We start from the raw sequence: 14,792 nt of genomic DNA, 5'->3' as shown, positions 1-14,792 counted from the left end.
TATCAAGAAAATCACTGTATGTACACATAAATCCATAGAGGAAGAAAAGTGAGGACTTGTATAATGTCACTATGGTAAATGATGCCAGAGAGAAAAGGAGAAAATGCTCTTCTAAAAGTAGGCACCTGGATTCCTGTTGTTGACATTGGGTCAGGGTGTCCATTTAGGTGATGATGCAAGAAAATCTGTGACACACTAGCCTTGTCGAATTGTGGTCTTGGGCGCGTCGTTGATTATGTCACATCACAAGACCATTTGTTGTACCCAGCATACATAATCAGACCAAAATCTGTCCGAATTCCTGTAGTCTGAGCCGGCTTTAAGACATACATGGATACACACCGAGCATCCAGTGGATTTCAAAATAAAACACAAGTTACAGACTGCTGATCCTTTATCTCAACAATAAATCAACATTGAGCCAAAACAGGAAGGAAATGGACAGCTGATCAACCTCGAACAAGCACTGTAACATGTTTCTGTGTTCTATTTATTACCGTGTGAACCTGTGATCTTGTGATCCATCCATTTAGTTCTCAGCCTACACTGTGCTTCCCTTCAGAAATGGTCCTTGGACATGGTCCTTGGACACAGTCAGAACAAAACTGTGGCGTAGGTGGAAAACTGTGGACCTGGACTCTGTGGAAATTGCAGGCAAGATCCCACACTGCCAACATTTTCTTTCAAGTTTGAACATGAGCACAAATCAGAGTGTAAAACGGGATGTCTTAAAATTAAAATGACAAATACCCACTTCACTGAATCTGTAGCTAGGTAAGCTAGCTTAAATTGAATTGGAAAACGTTGACTTCTCACATTAAATGCCACATTATATCAACAGTACTAATATCAGCTGATATTGATTTTCAAATAACATCTCATTGCATCCCTGTCAGCCTATAAATAAGAAACATCTCAGGATGCCATCGGCTGATTTACAATCTGATCTTCATCTCCTCACTGAAGCACAGCCCCACTCATTATTGCTGTAAACTTCCTGTACACGATAAAGAAATGAGTCGGGGTGCTGATGAAAAGCCTTTTCAATAGTCACAGCTTCTTTACAAACACAAGTCAGTTATTCATTCATTAAAGAAACTAAGAGACAGAACTTGTAGTTCTGTTTAATGCAGTTTATAAAGCACGGTGTTAGCATTATCACTGTCAGTGGACTGGGTACTACATGTCCCCTTGTATATTATGATAATGTGTATATGTATGTATTACCCATACTGCAAGGCGCTTTAAATGACCATCAAATGGTGAAATAAATAACAGCAAAATAATAACAAAAACAATTAATATCCATATGAACAAACAGTTCCAGTTTGTCCTCAAACTGACTCCACTGGCCCCACGAATCAAAGTGTCATTTTGTCCCTTGCTTTGGCATCATAGCAGTTCAGAGTGGAGGGCCAATGAGAGCGTCCAGAGAGGCAGTAGAATCCACAAGGGAGAGGGGGAGGGGTGGGTGCCCAAAGGAGAGGCAGTGTCCGAGGTGCAGGAGCACACCTCGTACCCGTTCTCCGCGTGGTCCGGGTGTTGGCGCACGTTGCCTCTCGCCTCTGTGCTTTTGTGCTCCGTGTCTGGAGAGTCCGACTGCATCTCTGTGCACAGGAGCCAGTCTTTAGCGATGAGGCGGGGGAATCCTGCCTCCGCCTCCATGTCACTGCCCGGCACTCGCCAGTACTCCTTCCCCTTGAAGAAATAGGACGAGCCTACAGGGAGAGAGGAGAAATAGTGTTAGTAAATGTTCTAAAACATAGTAAAATTCTAGAAGACAGAGGTTATAGATGCTAACTTCACTTTTGTTTGTACCCTTAAGGCAGGAAAAAGCACAGAGCAAATGCAAATGAAGTATTGATATACAGCAAACATTAATACATTGGCAGCAGTATAGAGAAAGACAAAAGTATAGCTAACAAAACAGATGTTGTTTTGCTGCTTCCCTACAACAAATCTTATCCCCCTCCAGCATTGTTCTATTCTACCATTCCTCTCTTCCTTGAAGCTTATCCATCTCTTCAAGCCTGTGATTTCTCCACGGTCTCTCTTTCCTTCTCACTTACTCTTCACTGTGAGTTGTCACCACCTCCTCTTCATTTTTCTTCTCCTCATCTCTTCTCTATATCACAGTTTTCTTTTTGTCGTAGCAGCCTAAAGGCAAATCAAAGCCTTGTTGTAGTTCCAGTTCTCAGCCCAAGAATAAGTATATGTGAACTTATGTGTTCTTTGTATATATTCATTCATTTTTATGTGCATTTCTACAGGGCTGGTGATTTTGTTTAGTCAGTCTTTTGTCTTTAAGCCATTTCTTTCTCTGTCTCGTACATACACATAGTAATCAAAGAACCTGGAGCAGACCTCTGAAGCTGGCTTACGCCCAGACACAGCGCAGACCTCTTAAACTTGACAGTAACAAAAAAAAAGGCTTCCACACGTTCAACTGGGAGTTGCTGCAGGGGAGAGAGGTGATGTTGCTTGCTTCCACCGAGAGCAGCCTGAAATAAACACGGCGTACCTGCTGCTAATTAGTTGTTCCTGTGCCAGTTTTGAACATCTACAAGTACTTTATCAAAGCCTAATCTGCACAGCCAACTGGTGGAGGCATTCCTTAAAGGCTGTTTTTCTTGGTAAAGGGCTTCCAAAGCTGTGCCAGATAAAGTAAACATTACTAGATCCTGAGGGAGAGTAGTAAGTCCTCTGCGTTTGACCTATTCTAATTGCGAAGGAAAAGGCAACCTTTTTCCAGTACCTGAGGTCTAAAAACAGATAAAGCACCTGTCTAGTCAAAGAAAATGTCAGGAACAAGCTGGTTTTATCATTTTAAAGTGTAATTTTATTAGACGGAGTACTTTTTTTTTCTTGCTTACAGACACATAAATTTGCCCATTCATTATCAAAAGTAAAACACTTTGGACAAGGCTGCAAAGTGGATAATTTGTCTTTACTATGATTTAGTCTGAACTATGAGGGAAGATTCCTAGAAAATATGACCATTCTTGGAGTTTACTTTGCGTTTTCTCTCATGGAGCTAGGACTAAATGATTAATGCCATGTGTGATGACATCTCAAAGAATGCTTGAATTTTTATTGAACTGAATTAAAAATTGAACACATTCTAGCCATGCGTTCCATCAGTATGGATGACTGAGCAATCAAATGGAGCAAGGGAAATGTTTGGGAGCATTTGGGATTATTCAGGAGAGCCTCAGTCAATATTTGGCTGCATTTCCTCAGCAAACTATTAAAGGGATATTTCGGGATTTTTGAAGTTGAGTCGTATGAGGTACTTGGCTATAGTAGTGGCATTAGCCTCCAGTGATTTCTGTGAAAGTTGCTCCTGTGGTTATTATGAGCTCAGAGAGATCTGCAGCACAATGGCTGTAGATGGGAATGTTTTATCCACGTAGTTTAACGATAAAATGTTATTATATTATTATGCCTGTGGAAGCCTGCAGATCCACACAGCTGATCAGAAGATCAGTGCACAAAATGGCGAAAGCTGCATCGTAAATCAGTGCCTGACACATTTGGGAGAAATTAAGGGCTTTGTACATTTTTGACACAGTGTACAGGCAAGCCAACATATTTTCTTGGCCCATTTCACGTAAACTCGTTAAACTACGCAGATAAAACGTTCCAATCTACAGCCATTATGCCGCTGATCTCTCCTGATAATCACAGGATCAACTTTCACAGAAATCACTGGAGGCTAATGCCACTACTGTAGCAAAGTACCCCATACCACCCAAGTTTAAAAATGCCAAAATATCCCTTTAAGTCCCACCATTTTTCAAATTCTAGTTCTTTTTTGTGTTTTGCTAATCTGACACGCCTTCAATATTAATCGTTTGGGAAAGGGCAGAGGATTTGAAAAAACTCAGTGTGATTTGATGAACATTCTGTCTGTCACATCTTTGCGGGCCAATCAGCACAACAAAACACGTGACATAGCCGCGACTTAGGTGCATGTGCACAGCTACCAAGGAATAACCATGGCGACTACAGACATGTCAGTACACGACTTTTGTCATTTTTGAAAAGAAAACAACTCACTGCTGTTCTTTGTTCTTCTTTTAACTAAGAAATGTCGTCATGTTCTGATAAAACTGGCGCTTTAGCAGCAACCATAATTGCACTGGCCTCTTTTTGCTGCTTGCTTATATGTCACAACTCCGCCGTGCCTGAAAGTACTGCCCCTGCAGTACTCGCTGATTGGTCCTGTCACTTTCTAACTGGGCCCAAACGGTTCAGACGGGAGCTTTGCAAGATGGATTCGCCAGTGAGAGACAAGGAAACGGGCGTGTTCATGTGCTTTACAAGATTGGCGTTTTTCTGGTCTGGCTTGAACTTTTGGCTACATTGCTCAAAACTGCCTTCACAGACAGAAAGCTGCCTCATTTCAAACGTAGAGCTCAAGTGAGCCTTTATAATGACACCCACTGTTACGCCACTAGTAGAGCCGGTTCTAAACAGGCTGTCAGATGTTGTGTTTTCAGACATAGTCTGACCAAGAACAAAGGACTGGGTTGGACTATTTAAATTTTTGTAGATCAGTACTCAAATGCATGTGCCAAATTGCTGGAAGAGTGGGTTTTTGATGATATGCCTCTTTTAAAATGCCCTGTCATAACAGAAAACCATGTTCACATTTCTTACCCTAAAGGTAATCCAAAATGATGTCTCTGGTGTTAAAACGGCCCTAGTGCTCATTACTATTTCTATTAAGGCCTCTGATTGATGCTATAACAGCAGCCTTTTGACTTATTCCATATTTTCAGCCTTGTTAAATCTTATTATCCTGTGCTGCACAGTGTTTAAATCAAATTATGAAACAGGCTCTCCGTTAAAACCTACTTACTGGGAGTCTTAATCTCACTGAGCAGATGAATGTACTTCTAAAATTTACACAAAAAAGAAAGAAAAAGTAAAACAAATGCATTTCAGGCCTTTTTGTTATCAATATAAAACAGAAAAAAAATGAAAAAGGGACAAGCAAGATGCCTAAAAGTGGCACATTTACTAAACGTTTTAATAAAACTGTGAACAGCTTTATTCAGCCTCATTTCCATACAGTTTAATTGTAAGTGGCACATGGTGATTATTTTACTTGTAATGCAGTCCATTTTTCAGAGCACCATAATAATGACTCATCATAAAGGGCAATGTCATGCTAAAGCACACATAATTATACAGGGCCAGCTGTAGCTCTCTCACTTGTGCACATATTCCAACTGGTGAACTGTATGTATGTGGGTTTCATAGCAGCCACTGGGTGTTTAATAGGAGGTAAAAGAAGCCACTGTTTTACAGGCGCAGATGCACAGAGACTGTAAAGATTACTGACATGGCAGAGTTGACTATGCCATGCTCTAATAATGGCTGCATTACCCAACCACCTCCTGTAAAACTCGCCACATTAGAGAAGCAAAGGGAGTAAAAGAGAGGGGGAGGTTAGGAGAAGATTAGAGGAGAGACAGTACGCTCTAATTAAACAACTTCAGCTCTATATGTGTTTGAATTAATGCATTTTATTGGTGTATCAGTTGTTAATTTAAATGGCATTGCATGAATATCACCTTGGGCTTTCTTTAATGATCAACCACTTTTATTGACAAAGCTATTTCACTGAGCTGGCCTCTACTGTTTATGCCTGATAGCATTTTTTATTATGGCGGACATTATGACAAGCAAATACTTAATATAAGCAAAGCAATTTGTTTTCAAGCAGGTGTTTAGCTCTAAAGAAATCACTCCTGTAAATGTTCCCATTATCATCATTATTACACCGGCACTCAGTATTCTGTGAAGGTTTTTGTGCTGTATTAAACTGCTTGTTCCCTCCACATCAGCTTGTTAATTAGAAAAAAATCAAATAAAGAGGGTTAAACAAGTGTCACAGCTCTGAGATCTAATATTCATGTGTCTTTGTAGTCTCTCATAGAATCATGGATCTCTACAGCTCTGTGCTGGTAAATGAGTTTTCACAGAATCTGATCATTTAACTCCAATGTAATACTAGTGAAATCAAATATTGATACCAGTTTTGATTACTTGGCAACAAAGACAGAAGTCTGTCCATGTCTGTCATCAGGCAGATCCATCTTGCAAAGCTTCAGTCTGAGATGTTGGGGTCCAGTCTGAGAACAAATGGACCAATCACTCTCATTTAAGAAAACCAGGTGTGAGATTTAGTTTTATTGCAATGGTGATAGTTAATGCAGCTAGCTTGGATAAAGCTAGCGGCAGTTTAATCAGACCTGGACAACATATCTTTGTTAAAATTGGAGCAAAGAACCACCCTGAAGCTTATCTTGGTGGTCTCCCAACTGGCTTTGGCAAGAGTTTACCAACTGGCTTCACTGATGGTGGACAACGATAAAGGCTGCCTGCCAAAATCATGTCATTTAGTTACTGGACTCAACATGGACTTGAGCTCAGTCATTTTCTAGTCGTCTAACTACTCTAAGTGCTTTTACACTGCAGGCCACACCTACTCATTCACACTCATTCACTCCACATTCACACAAAGCACTGGGAGCAAATTGGGGTTAAATGTCTTGCCCGTGGACACACAACCTCCCAATTGTGGGATGACCGTCTCTATCTACTTAGCCACACTTGCTCTGACAGTTGTGTCTCCCGGGGCTGGAATGAGTATTCATGCTCCAAACACTGACTATTGGCTGTTGCTTGGATGGATTGAAATACATCCCATGTGATAGAAATGTCAAACAGTCTATCTGGGGTGTCAGGTTAGGTAAAAAAGATAAACCTCCAACATATCATCCTGAGTCAAATTTTTAAAGAATGGACCAACACACCTAGATGGTCCAGTTAAACGGACTGATCCAGCTTTAACCATAGTTCATTCAGGAGCACTCTTGTCATACAGTTAACCACTATACTGCAAAATGGACAGTTTTACTTGGCAGTTAATGTCTGCTCAAAAGATGCTTCCTAGGTTAGTCAAACAGTCTGCTTTGACTTTCCAAGGAGCACGTGGCTAGAAACCACCATATGGATAGATACATTTCTGACGATGGATCAGTTAATCCACAGTAGCATGAATCTAAATACAGAGCATGTAACTGTACTGACTGTTGCAACTGAAAAGTTGCAAGAGCATTTGCAGTAAGACTTTGCTTCCAATTTTGATAGATTCAAGTGTTTCTTACACACCTGTCTTGTTAGATAAATGTTGTGTCTTACACATTTCAGCCTGCAATGCGTAACATTAGAAATACAAACCCCATCTAACAGTCAGATAGATTGTAGTGCTCAATTATTTTGGTAACTGTGACAATCATTAATATTAAAGAAATGTGTATCTGTTATACAAGTCCCCCCTCTGAGACTACAGAAACATGCAAGATGGTGGAGTTCATGGAAGGGTATCTTGCTATGTGTGAATACATGGCTTATTCTGAGTTGAAAAATAATAATGATTTCAAGTGATTTAACACTAATTCAGATTAGCCTACCTATATATGTTTCATTTCTACCAAATATGTTCTGCTAAATACCACTAAGCTATATATAATACAAAATGCTCCTTTAAATACATAAGCTTATTTGCTAAATAGTTATTACCTTCCCTTTAAAAGCATGTTTATGTAACAATGGGGGAAAAGCAGCTAAAAAGTAATAAATAGCCCATTACTTCAGTACAGAACACTGTGCGTTTTGTGTTTGTCCACTATTACTGCTGTCACATTGAAAATAAAAATAATTTCAACCAATCAGTGGACTTCAGCTCTGCTCTTTTGGCACCCCTGAAGATGGGTGCTAAAAAAAAAGGGTAGGTAGGACAGCACCAGTCAGTTAATCTGGTACCATTTCCAACTTTTGACAGCGGAACACATCCTTTAGTGAAAATGCCGCTTATAAGTACAGCTTTTAAAACCCTGCAGAATATATAGCTTCCCTTTCTCTTGGTAGACATTTTAGTCCTCTGCATACACAACACCCGTAGGAGCTGCACTGAAGGGTCAGAGATCCTAACTGGTGGATTTATGTTTGAAAGGTCAGCTGTGACAGGTGTGAAAAGGTTCGGTTACTTTCTGGGTCAGTGATTGGCCACATGTCAAAGAGAAAACTATGAGCCAATGTCTGGTGGTTCCTTGAGAACAATGCTTGTGTCTTCCATCTGGCACTTCCTTGCCTTTTTTAAAAGAAATTTCACACACCACAATCACATTCTGGACCCTGTTTGATTTCATATGAACAGAAGGCAGTGGCCATGCTGCCACAATGAAACACTTCTGATTCAGGAGCACTCAGAGGCAACAGATGAACAGGACATGCTCAGAAAATAAAAAAGAAGGGAGTGCAGGCCAAAGTATTTGTGAGGGTTGTACTCACATGTTGAAATTTAACAAAAAGCTCATGTTTAAAGAGGAGATGAGCAGGAACAACAACAGAGCCTGATAAAATGGCTGCTGTTCTCACTGATCTGGGTAAATACCCCAGCTATTGTGTATTTCAGTCACTGCAGGACACAGACACAGAGAAATCATGTAAACAAAGACATGCAATGACAGCAAACATTAAATTAAGCTAGAATGATTTTTCTGCAGCCATTCACTGATTTCAGCTGGCATTATAAGCACTGCTGTGCCTTTATGTGGAAATCCAAAGCATGAGCTGCCATATATACCACCTACAGAAGTTCCCAGGAGAAAATCTACATCTTTAGCAGTTGTTAGCTCCTTACTTTTTTCTTTCTGCCATCTGGTGCTATGTAGGTACTTATGTAGAGTTTTTCCCCCTGAAAACTACTGCCTGCTAAGACTAAAAATGAGCTTGACGAAAGTACAGACTGTAAATCAAAGAGTAAATATGTAACACAATGAGCTAAAAGAGGCTAAGTAACTCCAGAGGGAAACTGCACCATCTGAGGATAATCTCTATAATTGAAAGCAGAACATTTGATAAAAGGTGATCATAATCATATTATACTTAAAGAATGGATGTGTCATCTCCAATTCTTTGTCAATAGTAAAGGGATCTGAGCTTGAATAGGCACTTTTGTAGTCCAACTGCTAAATGCCACATGTTTCATTCACTCATAAACATCACTAAGGGATGAGGATGCTATGTGGAGTGCCCATCGTCATCCCATTCATATGCATTCACACGCCACAGACAGAGCAGTTGCAGCAATCTGCAATGTTAAAAAAAAAGGTCACGAGTCTTTATATCTTAAACAAGTCATTATTTTCACAGCACAGAGACAAAAGTGTTTGTCTAACCAGCTAATGTCAGAAAAATTTGACTGTGTGAAGTACAAGTGAAAAAAAAACACTACCAGGTACATTCATTGTTTTCTGTATTATGAATTACCCATTTAAATGACTGGACCTGATGTGAAAAACGCAAAAAATCAAACTTGTTCTGGAAAAAATATTGATGAACAAAATTTTTGGCGTCAGTGTGTAAACATGATAAGAACATGAGACTGTTTTAAATATGTGGAAATTTCAGACTAAGTGTGCAAAAGTCTTAAGTCAACTAATGCTGGCCTTACACCAGAGGACTTTGTAAAAACTCTTAAAAGACAATAAAAAGACTGACACCTGAGACCCTCTCACATCTAAAGAAAATTTGTCGGCAAGCCGTTGAGTTTTTAGTCTCAGACTAAGATTTTGCAAAGACTATGGGTCACTAACTACAGGACTAGAATACAATTCCTTTTGAGATTATTCCCCATCATGCATCTGGTGGAAATTCACAACAACAATTTGTGAGCAGGGAACAAGATGTTGAAGGAGATGGAGATCCCATATAAGTTAACATCTCTTATAATCCCATGTTTTTAAATCATTTACATGGAGTATCAAGCGAAAGGAAAGTTAAACACCAAATCAACTTGTTACTGCAACAACTGAGGAACTATCCCAGAAACACTTCAGAATAAAAGTACCGTATTAGAACGTGAGTTGTCTCACCACGGAAATAAACTGATCAGGCTTTCACTTTGAAAATCCAAGTGGCGGTTTATCGTACCTGTCTGGAATAAATTGACAGACAAGTCACACAAACACACAGGAGCAGAGATCTGGCTGCACTCTGGGCTGAAAAGTTTTTTAATCTCTTAAGTTCTGAGCGGACATTCAGCGGCTCTAGATTGATCTATGCTCACATTCATGTTTTGAAGAAATAAGTGAATTCATGTGATTTCACACAACACCAGCTCCCATTGGCCGTGGACGACAGTTGCATCACTGGGAAACACAATTTGCATACAACCAGAATTAAGACTTACAACAATATCAAACACGTTTGATACTATCATATCTCCAAGACTGAGGAAAGACTGCCTTAAAATTGCTAAAATCGAGTCTAATGACCACCTTACACCTAACGACTCAGACAACCAGAGTGAGCTGTGACTTTAGCAAGACAGCTAACACAGTCACTGATTAAACTTTATGGTCACCACTGATTATAAATGTTACCATAAAGGGAGTTCTGATGTCAGAAGTATCCTCCTTTAGTGTCACTATGTTTTTAGTTCACATCCCACACATCAGGTAGTTGTATACAGCCTGAGACCTCTGGTGTGCCCTCTAGTGGTGTCTTCCAGTTACACATGTATGGCAAATATATTTACAAGAATGCAGCTGGGCACAACTGGATGCGTACGCAAAAGTAAACAGGAAGTACATATTCAGCCAAAGGGTTAAATGTAACCCAAATGTTTGTTCACACAAGACATGGTTAAAATCACTTGCAGGAGTTAATCACATGTTAGGTCAATGTAAAGACAGAGTACATGCAAGTTTGCCTTGGGCAGCGTGAATGCTACAAATGCCACAAATTGAGACGCAGCTCATGTGAATTGAGAAAGTAATTTGCATGAATAAAATAAATTTGGGCTGTGTTCAACGCACCATTCACCTAATTCGCTTTTTGCAAGAGTTGAATGATCTGAACTTGAGCGAATCACTCGCTCTGCGATGGCCAATCAGCATTAAGATCACTAGATACGTGTTCAGACACAAACAGTTGATTGTTTGCTCTGGTGTGAACACAACATAACAGATATTTCCGATTTGGCATATAAGATTGGCATCTTGGCCATGGCATAGCTTGATTTTCATTTGATTTGCATGTTTAACAAATCAGGGTTTCAGATTGCCTGCTAAGCATCGTGTCTCATGTCTGGAGAATCTGGAGGACACAGTAGGAGTACACTTCCAGTTTGTGCTTTCCAATGTAAATCTCTGTTTAGCATTTTTTTTACAGAATGCTTTTAATTTAGAATAGCTCCTGGAATGGCTCTGAAATACTCTCAATCAAATCACTTGTAGGGAGGCTTACTGAGGTAAAACTATGAGGAATGATAGGGCTTTGACAGCAGGGACACATGGTCTAGTGTGAAAGGCGTAGGAGTGGACATGCGCAGCACACGCCCAGCCAGATAGTCTGAAATGGCCGTAACTGTGCTGTAGACCAAGGGTGTCTTAGTCCCGCTGCTCTGAAAGACACAAACACTGGGGCTAGAAGTCACACGGTCTCACAGTACTGAGGTTTAATTTATAACCATGGATGGAATCTGTTGAGGGTTTTCAGTGGCAGACATGTCATACCCACATGTTGAGGTCTAGAGCTGTTATGCCACTGTTGCTTTGTATTCAAGTTGTCCTTGCATGGAGTAAGTTATCTTTTAAAATGTTGAAACTCTGTTTTTCAACACTTAAGAAATTTTCCTGTCCCCTTACAGTCATTGTATCAATAAAGCACTAAAACGTAGCTCAGGACTGAGCAAAAGCCTTGCCACTTACAGCTGTAAAACAAGAGCAGACTGCACATTGTAGGACACGTTTATGGGTGTGTTTGTGTCTGAATGTTATAGTGCTAAGTTTTTGGGAATTAGACTTTGAGACGGATCAATAGTGGGAGCAATTGATGCACAATTCTTGCAGTTATTGGTGGCTGCAATTCAATCTTAGTGAGTCAGGCCCTGAGAGTGAAGTAAAATGAAGTCAAATAAGCTAGGTCAGAGAGAAAACAGCAATCAATTCAAGGCTGAAGTCAGATTATATATATCAATCTTTATCTGTTATTATAAGAAAGAATGGTACATGTATGAACAGCTCAAGTGAGTTTATATTGGCATGGTTACTATGAAAGTATGATGAAACAGTATAAATTTGTCTGTGTGGGAGAGTAAGCCACTGTAAGAGGGCTGGATGAGGACACTCATGTCTGCAGGGAGGTAACTGATCCTTCGGTGGATTATGTGAGGACTGATCCACTGTATCTGTGTGCCAGTGGGCAGTCTATAAAGTGAATGCGCGCTCAGAGGGATGGAAGCTCTACTTTCTGTCATTATCTTTTTGTTCCAGTGGTATTTGGGTCTTACAGGCAAAAACAGACTGACTGCCCAAACTTTGGTTTAATATTAGGGCAGGAAAAAGCCAAGTGTCAAGTATCAGAAGATGGATCAGTTGAGGCCAATGCAGGAGGGGAATTATTTGTCAGACCTCCTTGATTAGATCAGCTGTTTTATGATTACATCTTGATGTTTTCCCTTAAATGTGTGCTGGCCACGAAGCTGAACAGGTCCACTGACTTAATAAAGAGAGAACAGCTTGTGGATTCATAACACCCAACGTGATTCTCCAGTGTTTGCTGTGTAAAGGTCAAAGCTGTTGTTGGCTAGCTGAGATGCCAGTCCTACAACCATTTTCTGGTAGACTGACTCAGTGTTTTTAATGAAAAAGTTTTTAGGTCTGAAAACTTGAGCATCTTGCATCCCCTGAAGGCAGACTGACAGCAGTAGAGTTTCCATAACCACTGCTTACTGTTTATGGGTCACTGATCATTTGTTATTGGGTTTGTGCACATCTTAGTTTTCAAGAGCCTTTACATCCAGATGGCATTTTATGAGTGAATGTGTGGTGAGATTATAGAGGGCATGCATTGACGTCACTGTCCCACTGGGCAAACCCCCTCTGCCCACTGGGTTGCAACGGCCTGCCTGCAAAATGATTGCCCATCAAGGTGGGAAATGGCAAAAAAAAAAGTAGTAAAATAGACACAATTTTGCTTAAATTTGGGGCATTTGGACATTTGAGACATCTTAAAAGTTTACCAAAGATACAAAAGTCTTTAGAAATTGAAATGTGGGAAATTGACATGTGCTATTTTCAAAACTGATGAATTGCACAAAGCACAGCCCTCAGGAAATTGTTGTGCTATTATGTTAATAAATATACCAATTCATGACTTTTGAAAATGATTTTTTGACTTCTCTTACATCTTATTCACCATCAACAGATAGAACAAGTATCAAACTATCACTGCTTTAATTACACATGCAGTATCTCTCAGTCAAAATCATTTTAATTGGGGATCCAGATTCACTATTTCCATGGATTCTAAATAAAATGATCTGATCTAGACCCAATTATCCACTCTGAAATTGATAAAGTAGTCTACAACAAGTCACAAGCATGATGAGTGTATTCTATTTAATCTCATTGATTCATTGATCAAACCTGATATCTCTAGAAAGATATTCTAATTTTTGAGACACTGAATTTTGTCTTTTCTTATCTGTAAGTCATAATCATCAACATTTCAAGAAATAAAGGCCTGAAATATTTCACTCTATGTGTAACAAGTCTTGTTCATCTCAGCTGCTGTAGCAGCTTTCTGTTTCCATAAAGGTTGGTGAGAAAAGATTTATTAAGTTGGAAAATATAATATATAATCAGATGATCAACAATCCCGTTATTATAAAGAAAAGAGAAAAACGCTATTGTTTCTCCTCTTCTGCTATTCTTGTTGGTGGTTGGCAACTGGCAGCAGAACATTTCTGTTACTTTATTAAGTGGAGTGGGAAATGAAATTCCAGGTTGACACGCTGCTGCTAGTCTGGGTAGGTGCGGCACTTGAGGTGCACCACGTGACACACTGAGCCAGTGCAGCACTCATCGGTCCTCACTGTATGAACGATCTTATGAAACTGGAGGAGATCATTTTACCTTTAAAGAGAAGTAAAAGACAGAGAGAGAGACAACTGTAACTGTTTAGCTTTGAAATCTAAGATTCCCACTGAGAACATGATCAGGTAATAATTGATGAAAGGACAGGGATTTTCTGCTGATTCAAAGCTAAAACTGAGTAAAACTTGGTCGTGACCTGGTTGGCTTTGCTGAATAGGTTTTAACAGTTATCTAGACAGGAAAATGCTGACTTCAGTTTCAACCTGGCTCAACTGACATGATTTTTCCATTAGCCTTGCTTTGAGTGCTCTTCATCTGTTTATAGGAGTCATTTTCACATCATTCGGGCCAAAAGCTGTCACTGTTTCCAACCAAATTTGTGTTTGTTTAGTTTTCCTGTTTTAGTTTGTCAGTGACTACCCTTGTGTCTCTAATCCAGGTTCTGCACCTGATGTTTGCTAGCTTCTATGTCAGCCCTGCCCCTGATTATCTGCACATGTGGCTTCTAACCCCCAAGTTGTCCCTGTGCGTCTTCCCTCATGTTGCCAGTTCATGGTGTTTCCACACATTCTCTTGTGTTTTGACCCTTTTGAATGCCTTTTGACCCAACCTTTCCCTTATCTTTTGGTATTTATCTGCTTTATCTGCTGACTCAAGGAATTTCCTTTTTGAACACCCTTACCTGAGTCTGTGTTTATCCACTGTGTTAAGGTTTTTGTGTCAGCCTCTCGGCAGCTTATGTGCTCATTGATTCCATGCATCCATGTACTGCAATGGCTTCCCTCTACCATGCATACACTCTGTGGGGTGTGCTGGCAGTCTAAAAGGACT

At 39.9% G+C, this 14,792-nt stretch overlaps 1 protein-coding gene across 1 annotated transcript in view; it reads right to left on the bottom strand.

The window, feature by feature from the left end:
* Positions 1 to 1,392: 1,392 nt before the first annotated feature.
* LOC121525514 (matrix metalloproteinase-17-like) overlaps positions 1,393 to 14,792 on the bottom strand; it is a 155,374-nt gene continuing 141,974 nt past the window's right edge. Inside the window, exon 10 of the mRNA XM_041811549.1 lies at positions 1,393 to 1,718. Coding sequence (XP_041667483.1) covers positions 1,393 to 1,718 — 326 coding nt within the window. The remainder of the gene's footprint in view (positions 1,719 to 14,792) is intronic.

The sequence above is a fragment of the Cheilinus undulatus genome, linkage group 17 (genome assembly GCF_018320785.1).
Source record: "Cheilinus undulatus linkage group 17, ASM1832078v1, whole genome shotgun sequence".
NCBI classification, from domain to species: domain Eukaryota; kingdom Metazoa; phylum Chordata; class Actinopteri; order Labriformes; family Labridae; genus Cheilinus; species Cheilinus undulatus.
This window is presented reverse-complemented; position numbering and strand designations above follow the sequence as displayed.